This window comes from Miniopterus schreibersii, assembly GCF_964146895.1.
Source record: "Miniopterus schreibersii genome assembly, chromosome: 11".
Taxonomy (NCBI): Eukaryota; Metazoa; Chordata; class Mammalia; order Chiroptera; family Miniopteridae; genus Miniopterus; species Miniopterus schreibersii.
In genome coordinates, this window is record NC_138111.1 from 54,713,741 (window position 1) to 54,736,151 (window position 22,411).

At 44.4% G+C, this 22,411-nt stretch overlaps 1 protein-coding gene across 1 annotated transcript in view; it reads left to right on the forward strand.

Moving 5' to 3' along the window:
• ADAMTSL1 (ADAMTS like 1) overlaps positions 1-22,411 on the forward strand; it is a 368,021-nt gene that overhangs the window by 241,139 nt on the left and 104,471 nt on the right. The window contains exons 17-19 of the mRNA XM_081151642.1: positions 12,970-13,149; positions 18,126-18,279; positions 19,118-20,240. Coding sequence (XP_081007768.1) covers positions 12,970-13,149; positions 18,126-18,279; positions 19,118-20,240 — 1,457 coding nt within the window. The remainder of the gene's footprint in view (positions 1-12,969; positions 13,150-18,125; positions 18,280-19,117; positions 20,241-22,411) is intronic.

Below are 22,411 nucleotides of genomic sequence, written 5' to 3' on the forward strand. Positions count from 1 at the left end.
AAGAAAAAAAAGCCCTGTTAAGCATTTGGTGCAGAGGGTCTGTTTTAAGGATCCTTGGTCACTTCTAGGAATCTCTCTGAACCTAGAGGAAACAATAGACTGGTTTTTTTTACATTATTTCCTAGAGCCCTACTTCTTTGGTTAAGTTTCATTAGGCAAAGCCAGCTATTACTGACCACTTATTCAAAGAAAGGAAGTCATTGTTTATGTTACATGGTATAAAAGAGTAACTGTCTCCAGGCTAACTGGCTGTTGTCTTAGGAGAGAACTTAGGACACAGCTGTTGATCATCCACGTGTCTGGTGAGCCTGGGTTTTTGGCAATCCTGCTGGGACAAGGAAACCTGCTGTGCGCTCACAAGGTCTCTTCCATTTAGCTGTTTGGATCTAGCAGAGGAGAGTGCTGAGACACCTCTAATCCTTCAACATCCAGTTTACTCTCTTTATTCATGTGAAAGGAAAGGAGATGGAGGATCAGATGCTTCATTTCAAGGAGACAGATAACCCCATGGACAGTGGACTTTGGCCCATTTGAAGGGAGAAACTCCCCCTCCTTGCTGTTTGAACGCTGGGCCACACTGACCTCATGCAATATGCTTTTCTTTGGGGGTGGGAGGGGAGTATAATTTAGGTTAATCATCATTTCCCTGCTAAGAATGTAACCTTCTTTGTACCTTGTAGAGCATTTGCCTGGCAAATGGCGAATAGCCAATATTTACACATTCTGCAGGTCTGCAGGGGCCTCGCATGGAGTCCAAGTGTTTATGTTAAAATTGTAGTTTAGAAACAATTAGGCAGATATGAAGCAGAAATCTAATTCTAGATTTGGTGTTTAGGGGGCCTTGTTTATTTCAGTTCTGCCTCTTAGTCAACACTGTGTGCCTTGGTTTTTATCTCTGGTCTTGTTGAAGGATTCATTTAATATTTATTTTAATCAATTTAGCTCTAATATCTTGCTGGCTTTTGTTTCATTGACTTTTGAAACACATATCTAGTGCATTAGTCTCCTGGTTCTTCTCTAATTTTTTAAATACACACACACACCATCGTCGTCGTCAACTTTGATGTTGGCTATATATTAATGTATCATATACACCTCACAAGGGACCACATCACACTGGTGTGTTGCACGATTGAGAACCACTCTGTATAAGCCAAAAGTCAGCCTAACATACCTTGATCATGACAGTCTTCTGCTAGGGTTTGTTTTAGTGATTCTCTGTTGTCATGTAATAAAGCCCAATGGCTTGGTAAGGCCTTCATTCCGCTGCAGTCTGCCCCGGCCCATCTGCAGTCTCTCTTCCCCCATCCCTCCAGGTGCATTGCTTTCTGCCCACACTTCTCCCTGCCCACACACAGTTTCCCTTCCTTCTGCCTGTCACAGTCGGGCAGGAGTCCTGCCTCCTCTGCCTCGACTCCTCTACCATCCTCCCACATGAATCACAGGCTGTTCATGATCAGTGCTGTTCATTTAACAGTCATGTGCCACCTTACCTGGACAGGTGCTTTCCTGTGACTTCTGAGTTAGACCCCCGGGTCAGTGAAGCAGAGACCAAGTTTCAGTGAGACCCCATAACACCCGGTGCAGGTGTGTAAAGCATAGGGGATGGTGCTGAAAAGGTACACAGTAAGTCTGCCTATTCATTTGTTGAGCACCTGCCTCATTTTCATTCTCTCTTTAGTAAGAGCAGCATTCACTATGTATCAAGCACAGTTCTAGACACTTGACACATTAAATTAATTTAATCCTCATTATATTGAATGTGATAATTACTACAATTATCCCCATTTTACTGATGAGGAACCTAAGCACTGAGAGGTTAACATGAATTCTCACTTCCTATGGGAGAACCCCTTCTACTGCTCTTGCATTATCTCTTTTAATCCCCAAAGCAACCATGTGAGGGAAGACTCAGAGAGGTTGTGATTTACCTGGGTCACACAGCCAGTAAATGAGATGGGGCCTTTATGCTTCAAAACCCATTCTCTTTTCCCTAAGCAATGGAGCTTTCCAAAGACCTTTTATCCATTTGCTCTAAAGCATTAAATTGTGAAGAAATCTATATCAGTTCCAAAATGAGCAGTTTACATAAAATTCAGTATTGATTGTCTATATCCAGGGCAGCAAACCTGTGTATTAGTTTCCCATTGCTGCTGTAACAAATTACCACACATAAAGTGGCTTAAAACACCACCAATTTATTATCTTTTTTTAAAATATATCTTTATTGATTTCAGAGAGAGGAAGGGAGAGAGAGAGAGAGAGAGAGAGAGAGAGAAACATCAGTGATAAGAGAGTTGTCATTGATCAACTGCCTCCTACACGCCCCCAACTGGGGATCAACCCCACAACCCAGGCACATGCCCTGACCGGGAATCAAACCCCGATCTCCTGGATCCTGGGTCCATGCTCAACCGCTGAGCCATGCCCGGCCAGACACAAATTTATTATCTTATGGCTCTGGAGGTCAGAAGTCTGAAATCAGTTTCACTTGGCTAAAATCAAGGTGTTTGTTAGCAGGCCTGCATTCCTTCTGGAGGCTCGAGGGGAGAATCGGCTGCCTTGCCTCTTCCAGTTTCTGGAGACTGCTTGTTTCCTTGGCTCACAGCCCCTTCAGAGTGCTTCACTTCAACCCCTAATTCTGTCCTTACATCCTCTCTCTGACTCTCATCCTCCTGCCTCCCTCTTATAAGGACCACTGTGGCTGCATCAAGCCCACCTGGATAATCCAGGTAGTCTCCCCATCTCAAAATGTTCAACTTAATCACATCTGCAAAGTCCCTTTGACCATGCCACGAAACATATGTACAGCTGTCAGGGATTAAGACGTACGTATATTTGGGGTCACCACTCAGCCGACTATAATCTGCTATATTGTGGGCTAAGCATCAGTCTATATTAGCACAAAGTACTTGAGATTCAAAATCTGCCTTCAACTACCACACTCATCGTTATCTACGAACTTCACACACATCAATCTTCTTTCTGTATCTGTTTTTATTCTAAAAAAAAAAAATTAAGAGAAATGAGAAAAAAAGAGAAAGGTGATAGATGGGATTCCACTCCGAAGCATAATTTATATTTCTCTATATTGCCTATGTCTTATGTTCAGGGTTGTATCAACCCAACTGTACACACATATTGCACACATCTGTGCAGAGACTGAAACATTCGCCACAGCCCCTATTTCCATCCTTGCTTAAAACTGTGATTATGCAGTCACTTCCCTATAGACCTCTTTTTTTTAATCAGGGTTACAATTCAAAATGCCTATAGTTTAGCTGCATAAAAAGGTACATGGGAGAAGAGTCCTTGCTGGTACTATTATGAATAAAGAGAATTTTAATGACAAGTCTAAATGCTTGAGAATTAAATTTTTCATTTTCTAGATTTAAACACCCAGAGAGAAAATAATAACTTTAGTCTGGATTAGAGAACTGAATTCTGGCAGAAGAGTCAATTTAGTCATCAGCTTTGTATATTCCAGTGACTAAAATACAAATCCTCAGAAGTTAGAGACCGTGTTCATTTAAAATGAATCAGGAAAGAGAAAAAATATCTTAGGATGCTTATCTCATTTTCAGTGGTGTATTTCACAAGAAAGTGGACTCCTCACCTACCTTTAGAATCAACAGTGTAAGCAAAACAGAGATCGGAAGTCAAGTCTCACACGGGGAGTGCTTTTCTTTTAACTAGCAGAAAGCTCTTTGTAATAATTGCTCTGAATTTAGCAGGTTCTGCAACCCCATGCTTCACCCAGTAACGGGAATATTAAACCCAGAAGATACACTGCACACCCTTGTACTGCCAGGTTTCAGAAATTAGATGATTGAGGAAATCCTAATCCACAGAATGGTGGGCTAGAAATTTTACCCCATTTTTATAGCTTTGTTTAGTAAGTGAGATTCAGTCGTCCTTTCCTTTGTTTCTCTAGGCCCTAATTTGTTTTGGCTCAGTTTCCACCTCTGTTGCCTCTAACTGCTTTTTGAAACTCTAAGCCTCAAACGCCGCAAAGTTACAAATTTCAAAGGTCTGACACCAAGCTTGATGACATGCCTACCTGCCACCTTCCCCGGTCCCCCTCCATGCGTCTTGTGGCTTGGGTGGCACCGCCATCCAGCCTGTTCTGTAGCTGGTAACCGGAGCCATCTCAGCCTTGTCTGTCCTTCACACTCAGTCACCTGAATCCTGTGGGCCCCACCTCCTATGCCTTCCCAACCCCAGCTATTCTCTTCCTTCCCAGTCCTCCTACTGTGCGGTTCTGGTCCTCACAACTACCCAAACCACGACAAACAGCCTTTCACTTGGCCTCCCTGTGTTGTCTTGGCGTAACTCTCATCCAATGTTTCCGAACCTGGTATCGATGGTTCCTGACTACTAAAGCCTCTCTTGAGCCTTTAAAATATTAATATGTGCTGAGAACCCCCAAATAAGTGTAAGGTATGCAGTGTTATTTAGACTTACTTGACCTGGAAGGCTCTTCTCAATGGCACAACTATTAACATCTCAAAGGGAAGTTGTCTTTGGAACCCATTGGCCTTTGCTTGCCTGAGTCATTTTCTACAAACTGGATCGTGTCACCCGCTACTTTAAAATCCTTAATGACACTGCATGGTCTTGAGATTATGTCCAAGACCCTTCACAGTCTGCCCCTCACCTGCCTTCTCAGTCTCATTTCCCAACTACCCTTCCCCATGAAACTTATGTTCCACCTTCTCAGGACCCCTCAGAGTTATTGATCAGGGCATGTCCTTCATACCCTGGGTCTGTGAAGTGCTTCAAACCTCTGCCAACCTCCTCAGTAGAGCCTTCCCCAACTTTTTCCAAAAGACTTACTTGTACTCTCCTCTGTATATTCTCTTTTGTAAAACTAAACACATTTAATAGTAATTTTTTTCCTCCCTAACTGGACTGCAGATACCTGAGGCATAGTAATCATTTATTATTCATCTTAAATCCCCAGCACCTAATACAGTGCCTGGCATTCAGCTAGTGCCCAATAAATGATTAATGAAAGAATGAGCGAGTGAATGAAAGAAAGAATGAACAGAACATAAATGTCTCTTTGTATTGGGCTCAATAATATGACATGAGGTATCAAGGAAATGAACTCGGCTCTTGGTAAATTAAACTACCAAGATGAAACCAAAAGTGTCAATATGGGCAGAATTTATTAATGTGATGATTATGGGAAAAATCTTAAAAAATACAAGACCCTTGAGCCATTGTAATTTTGTATAGTATCATAATTTTTAAGTGTCCCCCTTATTGTATATTTTTTTACTTTTCTTGTAAAACTAATGAATCCATGACCTTATATAATGAAACATATATGGCAGCTAGGATAAGCAATATAAATACTATTTTTTGTTACTTATTCTGTTTATGGCATATATTTAAAAATAATACCCCTTACCAGAGGTCTACCTTTTCATACCACAATATTATTTTTAAGTGATTTATAAAGGCAAACATTTTTCATTTCGTTTTATTAAGTTTCTCTGCTGTTTCTTTTAAAAATGTTTTGTTCTTTGCAGTCAGCCTCTCACTTGAGAACTGTCAGCTCACCAGGCAATCTCAGCATGCTCACGAAGTCACCACAGACTTTGGAACCTTTATTAATTTGAAATTCCATCTTCTGCAATTTAAAAAAAATCTTGAAAAAACACCTTTTCATCAACACGGGGTGGGGGGGCAAAAGTAGGTTTAAAGTTTTCCTATGGAAAATAATACAATAATTAATAAATAATAATACAGGAATAAGCTCTGTGTTTTGCGTACTCACAGCTGTAACCCTACTTTTGCCCATCCCTGTATTAACACACCAGGGAAACTTTTTTTGAGCAAAGATGAGACAGGCTTTTAAGAAGCCCTGACAGATATCCCTGACCATATTAGCTCAGCTAGATGGTCGTCTGCCATACCTGGAGGGTCAGGCACCCAGCAGAGCACACGCGGCCGCCTGCTGAAACCACCGCTGACTTGCTTAGAAGCAGCTTCTGGCTAATGATGAAACAGCCCGATAAAAGGTGCATGTTCAGCCCATCAGCTGGATTTTGTTCTACATCTTTTAAACATCTGGATTTGGGGCCCTTTTTTCATCCAATCATCAATTCAACAAGCATTTATGAAGTGCATGCTCTTTGGCAGACGCTATATAGAGCACTGGGAACAGAAAGATGAATACATTCCCTTTCTTCAGAAGGCACATAATCCTGCAGCCTGCGGGGAGGCAGGGAAAGTAGCTGGACACAACAACTGGTCCCCACAGGAGAGAGGCAGTGCCCTTCCCGGTCACAGTGGGTGGGAGGTGACTCACTTGCCACAAGACAGGCTCTAGAGAGGGCTTCCGAGAAGAAGTAGCCTTAGCCTTTGAGCTGGGCCTTCAAGGATGTCTTAGAAGTTTCTAGATGGACAAAGAAGTGAAGGGCATTGGTCACAGTGTAAAGGCCTGAGCCGAGAAAGCATCTGTGTGCCCAGAAACAGGTAAATTGTCCATTGTAGCTGAAGCACTGGCCCATGGCAGGTCGGCAAGGCATGTGGCTGGGAAGTCAATGCAGGGTCAAGTATGAGGGCCCTGAAGGACATTCTCAGGGGTCTAAACCTCATCTTCTGGGCACTGAGTATTTCCTAAGAGCATTATGTGTGTAGTAGCACCCCCCCCTTATTAGCAGGGGATATGTTCCAAGACCCCCAGTAGATGCCTGAAACTGCAGATAGTACTGAACCTTATATGTACCGTGTTTTTTCCTGTACGTGCATACCTATGATAAAGTTTAATTTTTAAATTAGGCACAGTAAGAGATTAACAATAACTAATATTAAAATGAGATAATTATAACAATATATTGTAATAAAAGTTATGTGAATGTGGAATCTCTCAACATCTCACTGTACTGATCCCACCTTTTAACTTAAAGGAAGCACTTTACCGCTTCTTTGGCTGATTTTTTTTTTTTTTTTTACTCTTTTGGCAGCTGTTTTGTCATCATTTTGTCACAGATTTCTGTACAGAGTTGGGGGCAATTATCTGAATGTCTGTCCCCTACATCAGGTCCTGTCTGCAAATCGATAACCCAGCTATGTTATTTTAAGTGAGTGGTCACACTCTATAGAACAATTTTATTACATCTCTACTCTTAAAATAAGACCAATTATTTTTGTCATCTACTTCCTCAGTTTGAAAGAGAAAATTAACCTGCATCTTTCCTTATTGCCACATTTGCTAAAACACTCTCACTGACAGCTTGAATTTGAGAGCTGTTTTTATTCAACTACTCACTTATTTTTCGATCATTTATTCAAATTGAATAGAAGCCCATGTGCCTCAGAAGATATTTAGAAAAAGAGAATTTCAGCCCTCAAGCACTGAAGAGATCTGTGCTCCTACAAATGTGACATCACTAGTGAAGTGTCTAAAATGTCAGTCACAGGTAACAGATACGTCAAGAGCATGGTCTTTATGCTCAACAAACTCAATAGGACCCATGGGGAATTTGCTATGAATTATAATCAAAGGATTACAAGAAAAGTGGTTTGATGTCATTTTGAGGTTTAGAGGATAATGATTTTATGAAGCAGCCATTACTTCTCTCATAGAAAAATACTCCGCATTTTCACTAGAGTGTACATATTTATGGATCATACAAAAACATCACATACCTCCAGCATCTGTTATAAAATGTCATTCTACGGTTTAGCTCATATCCTGACCACTTCTTTACTGGGAAACAAACAAATCATTAACTTTAAAGGGGAAAAAATGAGGAAGGATGTGGATTTAAAAAAACTAGAGATGAAGTCATCTAATCCTAAGGTCTCCTATTAAAGATGTAACAACATCATGCTGGGGAAAACTTTGAACGCAGTTCTGAAACACTACTGTGAGCTATGAGAGAAGCAATATTGCTTCCTTTGTAGAGCTAATGGATTATAAGTTCTGAAAGAGATCAGAGCTACTTAACAGAGCTATCTTAAAAATAAAATAAAATAAAATAAAATAATAAAATAAAATAAAAGTTACTCTGTGTCACCTACTCTAACTAGGAGGTTTGGCATGGCCTCTCCAAGCAGGTGAGAACGGAACTGAACCTGAATGATTAGAAATTCTCAGCCACGTGGAGATGTAAGAGAAGTGTAGTCCAAGTAGAGAGAAGAGCAAGTGTGAAGGCTCTGTGGAAGAAGCGACCTCGGCATTGGAGGAACAACAGCAGCAAAAAGCAGAACCGTGTGGTTGGAATATGCAAGAAAGTTGTATGAGACAAAATTGGAGAGGTGTGTGAGGCTTCTCGTTCACTGCTGAACCCAGGACCATGCTTGGTCCATGATGGGTATTAATAACTGTGTATTGAATGAATGAGTGAAGTTGGAAGGGTTTGAGTGAGACGGCCTCAGAGTTCCATCGGGCAGGGACCAGAACAGGCAGGGCTTTGCAGGACTGGGGTAGAGGAGTTGAAATTTTATTCTAATCACCAGGGAAAGCCATGGGAGGTTTTTAAGGAGGGGAATCATGTGAGCTGCCTTAGGCTTTGAAAACATCACTCTTGCTGCCGTGTGGAGAACAAACTGTACAGCATCTCCCACTGCTCCTCTAGATCCACTCCCCCTTCTGCGCCTCTGTGCAGGGGGATGCCCGAGAGACATTCTGTCCTCTGGCTTCTAGCTGTGTTCAACCAGTGGGGTTTTCAGCAGACCATCAGAAGAGAGGAGCTTTCTTCAAATGGAGTATTCTATCTCTATCCTGCTGGGAGCTAACTGAGCAATCTAGAAACCGGACGACTAGTTAGGAAGCTTAGCAGGTAGGCTAGACAAGAGACGATGGTATCCCAATTTATTATTTATTGTGGAGGTAAATCTTTCTTATTTTAGAGGCAAATCTGACAGTATTTGCTCATGGATCAGGTGTCAGGGTAGAGGTGGTGAGAAAAAAGAAAAATCAAGAACTTTTCCTAACTTTTTGTCTTGGTTGTGGCACCATTAGATGAGTGAGGAAAACTGAGAAGAGAGCGGATTTGAGGTGATATCGGCGAGGGAGGCAGAATCTGAAGTTCCATTTTAGACGTGTTCAGGTCAAGATACCTATTTGCATTTCAGCAAACATGTTGAGTAAGGATGGGGAGAGGTCAGAGCTTAAGATTTAAAATTTTGACTCATCAGTATAAACCTTTTTTTCAGACAATTATGATTTGAACGAAATTGCACAAAGTTTATGAAAGAAATTTAATAATTCACAGAATGGAAAGAACTGTGGAGAACACAGTCCCTAAGTTTGGAAAGTCCTGAGGAATCAATAAGCACAGGGTTTGTTGCCTACTTGCAAAAGAGTTCTGAAGACCAGCTGAACAGTGACAGTCATAATGAATCTGATGATAGAATAACTGGTTGTTAGAGGTGAGAATTTGACAGAAATAGGAAAAGGCTGAACCTAAGAAGTCATGCAAGACTATAAAACCAAACTTAAAACCTTAGTTATCCTCAATAACAAGAAGGGTTATTCTAAGTAAATGAAATTCTTAGCTGCTAATTTAAATACCCCCTAACCAACAACTTCAATTCAATTCCACAAATATTGAGGATTTACTGTCACAGAAGGCACTTTGCAGAGCAGTGTGGGTAGAAATGCATTCAAGAAGTAAAATCCTGCCCGGCCGGGCGTGGCTCAGTGGTTAAGCATCGACCTAGGATCCAGGCGATCAGGGTTCGATTTCCGGTCAGGGTACATGCCCGGGTTGCGGGCTGCAGCCGATCAATTACTCTCTCATCATTGATGTTTCTAGCTCTCTCTTTCCCTCCTTTCCTCTCTCTGAAATCAATAAAGATATATTAAAAAAAAAAAAAGTTTATTAAAAAAAAAGTAAAATCCTTTAAGTTTATTGAACTACTACTAAACAAGAACTAAAATAAAAGTTTGCTTCTCTGATAAATAAAAAAGCCCGGGAGTCACCAAAAGAAGCCAGTAAAGCCAAAGGCCTGGCCCACCCACAGCGTGAATCGTTAGCTTTGAAGCCATAGATTTTCTTTTTAATTTATCTTTATTGTTGAAAGTGTTACAGATGTTCCTTTTTTTCCCCCCCGGCCCCCTCCACCTCGCATCCCCCCTCAGGCCTTCATGGGTTATGCATATAAGTTCTTTGGTCAATCTCTTCCCACCCCACCCCTCGCCCCCCTTTCATGCTCCCATGTCTCTGGATCTATTTTGTTTGTCAGTTTATTTTGTTCATTAGATTCCACATAAAAGTGAAATCATGTGATACTTGTCTTTCTCTGAAGCCATAGATTTCTTCTTAATTAAGGCTAAATGACATGCTAGGCAAGTCCTTGGAAGAAACCGTTTGATTCTATGATGAGTAGCAGTTGGCAGCAGACCACCCACCCACCCACCAAGCCCGTGGCATAGCCCAGAAGCTACGTTCAGTGTAGCCTTTCAGCTCAGAAATGAAAGGGTCTAGGGAGAGCATATTTCCAGGGCCACCAGAACGCAGATAAGCTATTTTAGAATGCTGGTCCCCAGCCTGGATCACCGACTGGCTCCTACTGGTCAGGGACAGTCACAGAGTGGAAGCTGAGGATTAAATTTCAAAGCACTGCCCTTCCAGTGGGGGTGTGGGGGAGACCAGGCTTTAGCAGGCTGGGGCTTGCAAGGCCTGGGCCCTCAGCATAAGGCAGCAGTCAGAGTATCCTCCATTGCAAACAAAGAGCAGTTCCTGCAGTCACAGGAAAGAGAAACCAAGCCGGGGCTCATTCTTCAGCTGTGTCCACCACCCCAGCCCAGAGAACATGCTCGGTACGGGGCCTTAGTTGAGTCACTTCACCTGTGTAGCCTCAGCATCTTCATCTGTAAACTGGGGCAAGACCTACCTCATGGGGTAGATTCACCTTTATCCTTAGCTGCCTTTTGTTCAGTGAGTAAGTAGTTGAATCCAGCCATAAGAAAATAGTTTTCTCCTATAGGACTCAGTAAGGTTATTCTCATTTCAAAAGTTTAAAATTTAAAATGCAAATGAAGGTTGTTCACCACTGCATTGGATGGTTAGAAAGGCTTTAGGGTTAAAAGGCCTAGCAAGCCCTGGACAGTGTGGCTCAGTTGGCTGAGCGTCACCCCAAGTACAGAGAGGTTCCCGTAGGATTCCTGGGGCATATGCCTGGGTTTCCAGCTCCACCCCCAGTAGGGGGCATGTAAGAGGCAGCCGATTGATGTTTCTCTCTCTAAAATCAATAAAAACTTTTTTTTTTTTAAGGAAAAAAGGCCTAATAAAACTAAGTTTATAGCTTTTGTAACTTCATTATTTAGTAGCTTAGTGACCTCAAGCCATTCACAACTGCAAAGAAAAGGCACTTTTACTCCAGTGGGGTCCAAACAACCACTGGCTCTAATACAGGCCTCTCTAGGTCCCCAGTTGTCCCCTCTATGTTTATTTTATTCCCATTGGAAATGGTAGGTAGAGGGCCAAATCTCTGAGGGATAGTTCTCAATCTTGGTTGCAGAATTACATAGAATTAAATTTTTCTAACTTAAGTGCTTTATTTTTTTTGTTTTGTATTTAAAATATTACAGATGTCCCTTTTTCTCCCCAGTGACCCATTCCACCTCATCCCACCCCCCTCCCCCGTCCCTCTCCACACCATTGTCCGTGTCCTTGGGTTGTACATATATGCATATACATTCTTTGGTTACTCTCTCCCCCTCCACCCACCCGCCCTCCTCCATCCCTCTGACATTCCTCAGTCTGATCCATGCTTCCATGTCATTGAATCTATTCTGTTCATCAGTTTATTAAGTTCTTTAGATTCCACATATAAGAGAGATCATGTGATGTTTGTCTTTCTCTGCTAATTTAAAAAACTGATGTCTGGGACCCCTCTCCCAGAGTTTCTGATTTAATAATTAAATTTATGTAAGGCCTCAGTACTTTATGAAAAACGCCAGGTGATTTAAAAATGCACTCAAGGTTGCGACCATTGAGTAAGGGGTGACAGCTGGGCCACAACCACCTTCTAACTTGACTCAAGGACATGTATCACCATCCTGACCTTGGGGCAGAAATGTCCCTTGCAGTTCTGAATCCAATGCCCTGAGCACAGACCCCCGAGTTCTAAGAGGCCATGGCTGCAACAGTGGCAGCACTTGGTCACCTGGCCACTTTGACCTTCAAGGGAGGTGGGCACATCTAGTCTGTAGGCTGAAAAGTCATGTGCCAGGCTAAAAATGGAGGGCCCCTGTGCTATTATAAGGGAGGGGGCAAATACTTGGAATAACAGCCAATACTCTGTGCTGCTGGGGGCCTTTCTCCCTCCTCGTGCAAGTGGATTATAACTATTAAGTTACATGTAGACAGTGTGTTTGGGATCCTGCTGAAAACCCCTGAAATAAAGCTATTTTTCTTGTATCCCAAATTTCAGTGGCTCTTGCTCCCACTGCCCTAAGAAATCACAACTCCTACAAGAAAAGTGTTCCAGGGGAGTTCTTCAGCAAACTAGGCCTCATGTTTAATGCCCCTCCAATGCGGTGGAGTGGGTGTTTACACTTAGAAAGGGCTGCCTTCTCTGCAGATTAATTCCTCCAGATTTACACCGATGGCAGGAGCTCTCTCTTGTTCATTCAGGAAGCTGCACAGATTCTTTTCACTGGATCGTAAATATGCTTAACACTCTATTATACTAACCTTTTAAACCAGTTGTCTTGGGTGGCTGCAAATCATAGTTTAGAAGCAACTTTCTAAGATTTAAATGCTCTTGAAATTCCTGGACGCTCTAGTTAAATACTTGAGATTAAGAGTAGAGGGTGTAGATCTTGCTACAAAATTTATTTCAAGGAGAGGAAACAAAATCCTTTGGGCTGGTTCCTGGTTTTTCTTTTCTCTTTTTTCTTTTTTTCTTTTTTTACTCTTTACTCAGCCAAGGAGAAGGCAAAACTTGGCACTCAAAACTTGCCACTCTCTTATGATGGGTTGACTTTCCTTCCCTCCCCAGTGCTCCAGGACCTGCGGAGGCGGCATCCAGAAGCGCGAGGTTCTTTGCAAGCAACGTATGGCCGATGGCAGCTTCCTGGAGCTTCCTGAGACCTTCTGTTCAGCCTCAAAACTGGCCTCCCAGCAAGCCTGCAAGAAAGATGACTGTCCCAGCGAGTGGCTTCTCTCTGACTGGACAGAGGTATGTGTGGTCCTCAGGAGGAGATGATGAAAGAGGCATAAATGAGAAGGCGGCACCCCAAATAGATACATACAGAAGGCGGGAACATAACAGAACAACCTTCCTAACATTATGGGGCAGTATTATTGGAGCCTTTTATACTACAGTGTGTGACTAACTTTTAACTAGTCTACAGGGACATGAGTTAAGCAGCCAGCCCTCATTCAGCAAACCGAAGCATGCAGTTATAAATAGGTTCCTCGTGGAAGAAAACCGGGCCTCACTCATGCCATCTGGACCCATGATTCTTCTCAGAACACAGGGTTCTCCTCCCTCTATCACCACACGTGCCTTCCTGGCCTCCCTGTACTTCCTACTCCCAGATGTTTCTAGTCTCTACTCAGGAAGGGCCAAGCCTCTCAAGTTCTTCTCTTCCAAGTTACTGGACAATAAGGAACATGACTTATTAGCAAAAGAAGGCCCAGGAAATCTTACCTCTTCACTGTCAGTTTCCTGGCTCCTCAACTTCCACAACTTCCCAGCAAGAGAACTTGAGTTCCCCTCTTGTCTTGCATTTAGGGACATGATTGCATCAGCATTCACCATTCCTGGCTTGCCTCACAAGTTAGGAATGTATCCCCAACTAATTTGTCTAAATAATTCCTATTCTAACACTGGCATCAGTTAATTCATTTACACCCAGCTTCTATTGATTAGTTTTCAGCCCCTACATTTTTTTGAATTGCCTACTGCAGACCTGTGTGTCTTCCATAGAGAAGCCCCTCCCCCAACCCCCATTACTGCCTCACAAGCAAATTTAGCCAAGAACAGAATCACTAGGCCTGAAGTGATATGTCAAAATCAGATTCAAGATCCTCCCCGTTTTTGCACATAGCAGCATTTGAATTGGCTCTGCTGATTCTATTTCATTCTTTGCTTGATGATATACAACTCACAGGGTAGAGCTGCTTCTGGTTGAAATACATCACAGGACACTTGGTTCCACAGAGGGGGAAGCTTCGTCTGAAAATTAAGATGCCAACTCTATCAACAGAGGCTCTTTTAATTCTTGTCCCACATTTTATCAACCCACATAGAGTTCCATCAAATGGGCCTGCTAAGGGCATTGCAATTGAGAGTTAGCCAACATTAACATAGGTTTTATAATTTAGCCTTCTGGTGATATCTCACCCCAAATGTCTCAGAACAATAAAATGTCATGTTTTAGAAACAAGATAAAGGAAAAGTGTTTGTAAAATGAGCATGTGTGTATTCAAGTGTGTGTGTGTGCGCGCGCGTGCATGCATGAACATGGTAGTAATTTTTCTGTGAAATGTTGATTTGGGGTATGGTATTATGTATTTTAAAAATCATAATAAGTAAAGCAGTGGAGAAAACCTTGATGTATTTGCCAAGTAAGTGGCTCTAGATGAAGACCTCCTCCCAGAGCATATTGCAAGAGATATTGCTCTCCTACGTCCATGGGTGATAGTCTGCCATGAGTGGAATGTTGATTGTGTGATTATAATTGTTCTCCCCTGTTCCTGGATTTTGTAGTCTCTGAGCATATGAGACACAGAATTCAGAAAAAGTTCATTTCAGCCTGCAGATTTGAAGGAGGGACCCTTGTGATTAGGCACTCAGGAAAGGGGAGTGCTGATTGAGGTCCCATGGGACCCATTAAGCAAAGCAGACCTTTAGAACAGTGTCAAGTGTGAAGAGTTGAGACTGAAAACAGTCAAACTTGGGTTCCAATGCTGACTCTGCAGCTTATTGATTGTACTATTTTACATTCCTACCAGCAACGTATGAAGGCTCTAATAACCTTGGGCTAGTTACTTAACCTTTCTTGGCCTTAGTTCACTTATCTGAATATTGGAGACAATAATAGTGTCTACCTTTTGGTTATCAGGAGGCTTAAATTAAATGATGCATGTTAAGTGCTTTGTGCCTAGTAAAAGTTAACCATAGTTATTGTTATGATTCTCTTCCATCCCTGCTCATTGTCAGGAAGAGAGGAAATAAAAGGAAGGCTCTACCTTGACTGGATGGAACGGGAGTCATGGCGTAGACCTCCCCAGCCTTTGCCAGTCTTCCTAGGGGAGGAAGTTACATTTGGGGAACTAGGAATAGTTAGTTCTTGTCCAAGGAATGTGACTAGGTCCTGAGTTACCTGGGTTGATGAACGGAAATTCAGACATTGCAGGGCTGAGAACAGTGGGAAGTAATCACTGATTCACTGGGGTGCCATACAAAGTGCTCCTGGAGGTGTTCACAGAGGCTCCAGCTGGCCCCGTCATGCCAGCAGCCCTTCTCGGGGGCCTGTGGCTGAGATGAGATGTGCATTCCACACCCACAAGACCCCTTAGCAAAAGGAGGACCTGGAGGACCTGTGAGCGCCTTTACCCTCCCCTCTCTGGCTCAGTCTCATGGTCACTGCACAGAACCCCTCAGAGACAGAACCACGCCAAAGGTTTAGACTCTTCAAATAAAATCACTCTCGGGTTCTATTCTGAGAATAAGACCCTCAAAAGGCCTTACTTCTTTTATTTAAAAGAAATCCATCTTCTGTAAGAGTTGGCTAGTAAATATTTTTAAATCATATTTTTAGGGACATTGTCCCTCCCCCCAAAAAATAAAAGAAATTGAAGTCAGAGTAGCGAATTTTGAAGCTAGAAGGCACTTAGAAGATCCTATAGCCTAGTTGTTCTTTTAAGAATTAAAGCCACAGAACTCTTTTTTAAATTGAAATGTTACTATGAAGCCAAAAATCTAAAACAGATCAAATCAGAGCTGTTTTGGTTGAAGTGTGGGTAGGGGTCCCAGTTTTCCAATGGTTGGGTCTCCAGTTCACATGAGAGGTCCCTGAATCACTTACTTAACATAGTTATAGAACACAGTTTGAAAATCCCTGCTCTAGCTTAGTTTCCCTATTTGAGAGGTGTGGAAAATTGAGCCTAGAGAAAGAACTAGACTTGACCAAAATCATAAATCGATCTTCTGACGTACAGTCTATTTTTCTATTTTTCTACTTAGCAGCACTAAAATGACCATGCTTTCAAATTTTCCAGGCTCTTTACCTCTATTCCACCTGATCCCTGGATTTTTGCTGTCATTTACAATAAAATAAGGGATGAGTGGAATCTGGAATCTATAATCAGGGAACAAAACCAATGGGTTTGACTCTCATCCCCATTTTTTTGCATCTTAAATATCTTTCAGGGTAGTGTAGATCATAGAACTTTGCATGGGATAGTTTATTTCAACGGGCTAACATATAATACTTGAAAAGATAAGATAATATTTTGGGGGTTTTACTGTCATTTTTCAAGTTAACATGGCACACTGCCATGACCCTAGTTCAGGCCTTTATCATCTCAAGCCTGGACTACTGTGGCTGCCTCCTTAACAGATATCCCTACCTGCCATCCATCTCCTACTCCCATCCCTCCCAGACACTGTTGCCAGATTAACCTTCTCAAAACACCTCTTTCATCATTTCACTCCTCCCTTCAATGACTCCTCATTGCTTTATGAACCAATTCCAAACCTCCTGTCTGAAAAATTAAAAGTCTCCAACGTCTGGCCCCAAACTACCTCTTGAACTCCTGACACTCTCGATGTGATCCTTCTGCTCAAAGAGGTTTAGCTCTGCCCCCAAACCTGCGTTGGATGCTGCACTGAACTGCTCTACCTTTGTTCGGGATATTTCCCTGACTCCCATGCTTATCCCTGTTTCTCTACACCCGTCCAGACTCTACCCATCTCCAAGACCTAGGTCAGGAAATCCCTAGTGTACCATGAGCATTCAACAGCTGTTAGAATTAATTTTCTAATACTTCACTTGTCTTTTAGTTTTGTATTTTTACTAAAATTTGTATTACTATGTAACTCTTTAAACAGCTTCACTGAGGTATAATGTGAATACTATACAATTTAATTTAGCATCATGTTTTCAAGGTTTTTCCATGTTGTAGCACATAGAACTAAATTCCTTTTTATGACAGAATACTATTCCATTGTATAGATATACCACATTTTGTTTATCCATTTACCAGTTAATGGACATTTGAGTTGTTTCCCCTTTTTGTCCGTTAGGAATATGCTGCTATGAATATTCACATACAAGTCTTTGTGTGGATGTATGTTTTCATTTCTCTTGGGTAGACACCTGGGAGTGAAATTGCTGGGTCTAATGGTAAACTTAAATTTAACTTTTTAAGAAACTATTAAACTGTTTTCCAAAAGGGCTGTACTATTTCACATTCCTACCAGCAGTGTATGAAGGTTCTAATTTTTCCACATCCTCACCAATACTTATCTTTTTTATTATGACCATTCTAATGAATATGAAGTAGTATCTCATTGTGGTTTTGATTTCTATTTCCCTAATGTACTATTTCATTTTAATAGTGCATTTGGATTCGTTCCCTTCACTTGATGACAGCTCCTTGACATTAGCAACCATCTTGCACATCTTTTTTCTATAGTATCTAGCACCCCACCTCACACGACATAGATACATCACAATTATCTTATGCTTGGCATTATTTGTGAAGAAAGGAGAAAGGAATTAGCATTGAGTGTCATTTCTGTGTGACATTTAAAATATATTATCTCATTTAATTCCCAACCTTGCAAAATAACCACAAGAAAAGGAAACAACCTCAGAGAGCTTAAGTAACTTGCCGAACAGTGAAATATTGATCTGGATTTGAACACAGTACTCTCTGACTGTAACTCTAAAGCCCAGGCCATATAAGTAAAAACAGGTGAAATATCTACAGAAAACCTTATAGTAGAAAATGTCAGAGTAGAATGTGGCTGCAATATAGACATGTCTTTCTACATTGTCAAGTAATTAGTATTTCTCTCAGTGGCTATTGCTTTCTCAAATAACTTTTCTCACATTTTGGTGAGTTTGAAAACTCATACAGAAGGCCATTAGCCTATAGGTCCCAGCATTTACGTGCATTTGGCCTGTCTCTCTCCACCAGTGTTCCACGAGCTGCGGCGAGGGCACCCAGACTCGGAGTGCCGTTTGCAGGAAGGTGCTGAAAACCGGGGTCTCGGCTATTGTCAATTCCTCCCTGTGCCCTCCCCTGCCATTCTCTTCATCAATCAGGCCCTGTATGCTGGCAGCCTGTGCAAGTGAGTACCTCGGAGCTCTGGGCATGGGGAGATGAAACCCACATGGAAGCACCTAGTAACCGTCCCTAACCCCAGGCCAGCGGGAGGCTGTTGGGCCCTGAAGGGCAGGCAGCAGGCTGGTGAGCTCAGCTGGAGGTGGAAAAGGAATCTTAATTGCGTGTGACCAGGTGAAATTCTCTTCTCTCCTGGAAAAACAGTTTGCAAGAGGGAGAGCAAAGTTCACCTGTGGGCATAAGGAGATCTGGGAGCTGGAGGCAGCGTATCACTAATGACGTCTAATGTTTCTCCACTCTGGGGTTTTAAACTGCTCTAAACAGATCCGTTCTCTTTATTATTAATCCCTAGAGTTGTAACACTCTGGGCTCTCCTCCCCGGTACCCATGAGGGCCCTGGTGCTCTGCAGGATGCAGAGGATAAACTTTAAAGGGGGGGGGGGCATTCTCCTTCCCTTAGTCCGCTGCCTCTTTTTTATGGTGCTGATTTTTTTTTTAAGTCCTTTTAATGAGAGGAACTGCCTTTTCCCCCAAGGCTCCCCCTCCATCTAAAGCCCTGCCTCTCAGCTTCTAGGGGCAGAAAGACCCAGCGGGGCGACAGCAGGCTGCCCCACGGCACCTCGTGTGTTCTGGCTTTTTTTGATTGTGGCGGCAGCTGGATGGCCCACAGCTGGCCGCCGGCTCCTCCGGGAGGAGGCACGCGGCCGTCCGGGAGGCCCAGGCCCAACTCACGCACCCCTTCCCCCCTTCTCTCTCCCGCCCCTTCCTCTCTCGCTCCCTCTTTCTCGTCGCTGCCCCTCCCTCTCGCTGTCCTCCGCTCCCCACCCGTCCGGCCGCCTTTCCAGGGCCCGGCCGGCCGTCGGCAAAGCACAGCCCGCACATCGAGGCGGCGAGGAAGGTCTACATCCAGACGCGCAGGCAGAGGAAGCTGCACTTCGTGGTGGGCGGCTTCGCCTACCTGCTCCCCAAGACCACGGTGGTGCTGCGCTGCCCCGCGCGGCGCTTCCGGAAGCCGCTCATCACGTGGGAGAAGGACGGCCAGCACCTCGTCAGCTCGGCGCACGTCACCGTCGCCCCCTTCGGCTACCTGAAGATCCACCGCCTCAAGCCGTCGGACGCGGGCGCCTACACCTGCTCCGCGGGGCCGGCGCGGGAGCGGTTCGTGATCAAGCTCCTCGGCGGCAACCAGAAGCTCGCGGCGCGGCCCGCGAGCCTCCGCGGCGAGGAGGAGGCCCCGCGGGGAAGGAAGGCGCACCCCAAGGAGGCCCTGCAGACGCACAAACACCAGAACGGCATCTTCCCGAACGGCAGCAAGGCCGAGAAGCGGGGGCTCGCGGCGGACCCCGGGAGCCGCTACGATGACCTGGTGTCTCGGCTGCTGGAGCAGGGGGGCTGGCCCGGGGAGCTGCTGGCCTCGTGGGAGGCGCAGGACTCCACCGAGAGGAACGCGTCGTCCGAGGAGGAGCAGAACGCCGAGCCGGGCCCGCCGCCGCGGCCCTCCACGCTCGTGACGGAGCAGCGGCGCCTGGACGACATCCTGCGGAACCTCTCCCAGCAGCCCGAGGAGCTGCGCGACGTCTACGGCAAGCACCTGGTGGCCCAGCTGGCGCAGGACGTCTTCCGCAGCCACGTGCCGCGCCAGGACGCGCGGCTCGCGCCGGCCGAGCAGAGGCTCGCCCCCGTGGCCGTCCCCCCGCGGAAGGCCGTGTCCGGCTTCGCCAGCTCGCTGCGGACCTCCCCCGGCGAGGCGGCGGGCGGCACCCGCAGGCCGCCCCGCAGGCCCACCATCTTGCGGAAGATCTCGGCGGCCCAGCAGCTCTCCGCCTCCGAAGTGGTCACCCACCTCGGGCAGACGGTGGCCCTGGCCAGCGGGACGCTGAGCGTGCTGCTGCACTGTGAGGCCGTGGGCAACCCCCGGCCTACCATCAGCTGGGCCCGGAACGGAGAAGAGGTTCAGTTCAGTGACAGGTGAGCCGGGGGAAGGAGCTAGGGGGGCAAAGGGCACATCTTTCCAAGGCCCCCGAATCGCTCTGCTTGCAAGGTGTTTCCCAGGGTGGCACTTAGGGCCCTGGGCTCGGGGACCACACCCCGGGATTGGAGCTTTTTGTCACCATTGATAGACTGCTGGAGCAAAGGCCAGCTATTTAATTTCTCTTCACTGTACACTGTCATCCTTATAAGGTAACAGCAACAATGCCTACCCACCCCGAACCCCATAGGATCCCAAGGATTAATGAGTTATCACTGGAGAACTTTGAACTTTGGGCAGAAAGCGATCGTTTCGGGACAAGGCATTATTTTGTTACATTACCACCCAGACATTGGCTCCACCTGTGTAGCTCCCAGGGCTGGGGAGAGAGTGCAGCCAGCACCTGCTGCTGCTCATGGGTGAGCCTGTCCTCTGCCTGGGCTGGACGAAGCTGTTTTTTCCAGAAAGCTTCTATTCCCGGTTGGACCTGTGATCAGTTATTCTAAAATCTCTTGGTGTCTCTGTTTCTATGTGTCATTACCAGGATGACAGTATGTATTACTTACCTGTTTGGGCCACAGCCATTGGTAATGTAAAATCAGAAGTGGTGTTAATAACAACAATATTAACACTGCCTATGTGCCAAGCACTGTGCCTGCTTTCTACATCCATTGTCTCTTTTCATCTTTATAGGGGCCCTGACAACAGCAATGATACCTGGCATTAATGAGTAGTGACTATCTGCCAGGCAAATGTAAACCCTTTATGGGCTTTATCTCACCGAATTTCAGCAGTAGCCCTGAGAAGTGGGGACACTTTTTATCCACATTTTACACAAGGGGACACAAAGTCAAGTGACTTGCTAAAGATTATATTTATTAGGTGATAGAGCCAAGATATGTGACAAAAATAGTCACTTGAAGAATCATAGTCTATGGATGGGAGAGGAACCTTTAAGGTCCTCCAGTCCAGAGTCCTCATTTTAACTTTTTTATTATCTCTGAATCCATATAGAATGCTCTTTTCATTAAATATACTTCTAAACACTGTTGTTTGGCTACTTCTCCTCTCTTGTGTGCTAGCTTTGGGTAAGGAAGGAAAGAAGCCAGGATTTATTGTGCGAGGAGGTGTGCCAGGTTCATTTCTATGTAACTGTGCTTGTTATTCTAACAGTCAGTTCACAAGATTGACGTTGTCCTTCAGGCTTGCATGGAAATTCAAGGTTCAGCAGCTCACCCAAGATCACATTAGTAAGAGCCAGTCCGAGGATTTGATACCAAGTTTATATGATTCCAAGGAGTAGTTCTGTCTACTCTTCTGTGATTTGGTGAACAAAAGTGACATCCATCCTGCCCACATCTTTTGTGCCTTTAAACTGTCAATAATATTGCCTCTCAGCCTTAGTACTTACAGACCATATAGCTTTAATAACAATGCTAAGTGTTTTCCTGTGTGCTCTTACTAGATACCAGACCACTGTGCTCAGTGTTTCAAAGACATTATCTTGTTTAATCTTTAAAAATAAAAATAAAAGCCCTGTGAGGTAAGTTCTGTTATTACCACAGCACTGGTAAGAAAGCTGAGGCCCAGATGTCGGGCCCACGCAGCGGCACTGGAGACAGGGTTTGAACGCAGGCAGTGCTGCTCGAGAGCCTGTGCTCCTAGCCTCCCCACTTGTTTGCAGTATGGTCCTCCCCAGCTCAAACCTTCCTTGATCAGCTTAACTGCTAGGATCGCTGTTAATTTTTGCCAGAAATCTTTATAGCAAATTTGTGGGTCAAGCCAAAGCTGCAGCAAATCCCCTTGAGGCCGCTGGGACACTGAGAGGCAACCCCAATGTAGGCTCCCAGAATGGTGGATGCTGCCTGAGAGTGGTACCCGGTGCTCAGGTGGGTGGTACACTGGAAATCACCTCTGTCAGTGCACCTGTCACACCTATTGCGCCCAAGTTCTATCATCTCCACCAGCCAGCCACTTTCTCGGGCGTAGGTGCCATTCTATTCCTATGCCCTGGGCCTGTTACGCAGGATTGGTAGCAGTTGGCTGTGTGAGGGAAAAAGTGGGAATTCACATTTCTTGACTAACTGTATGCACCATTCCCCATATGCTAGCAACTTCCCTAGCCTTCATCTTAGGTAACATCTACCACAAGGTGTGGCATACAAGCTAT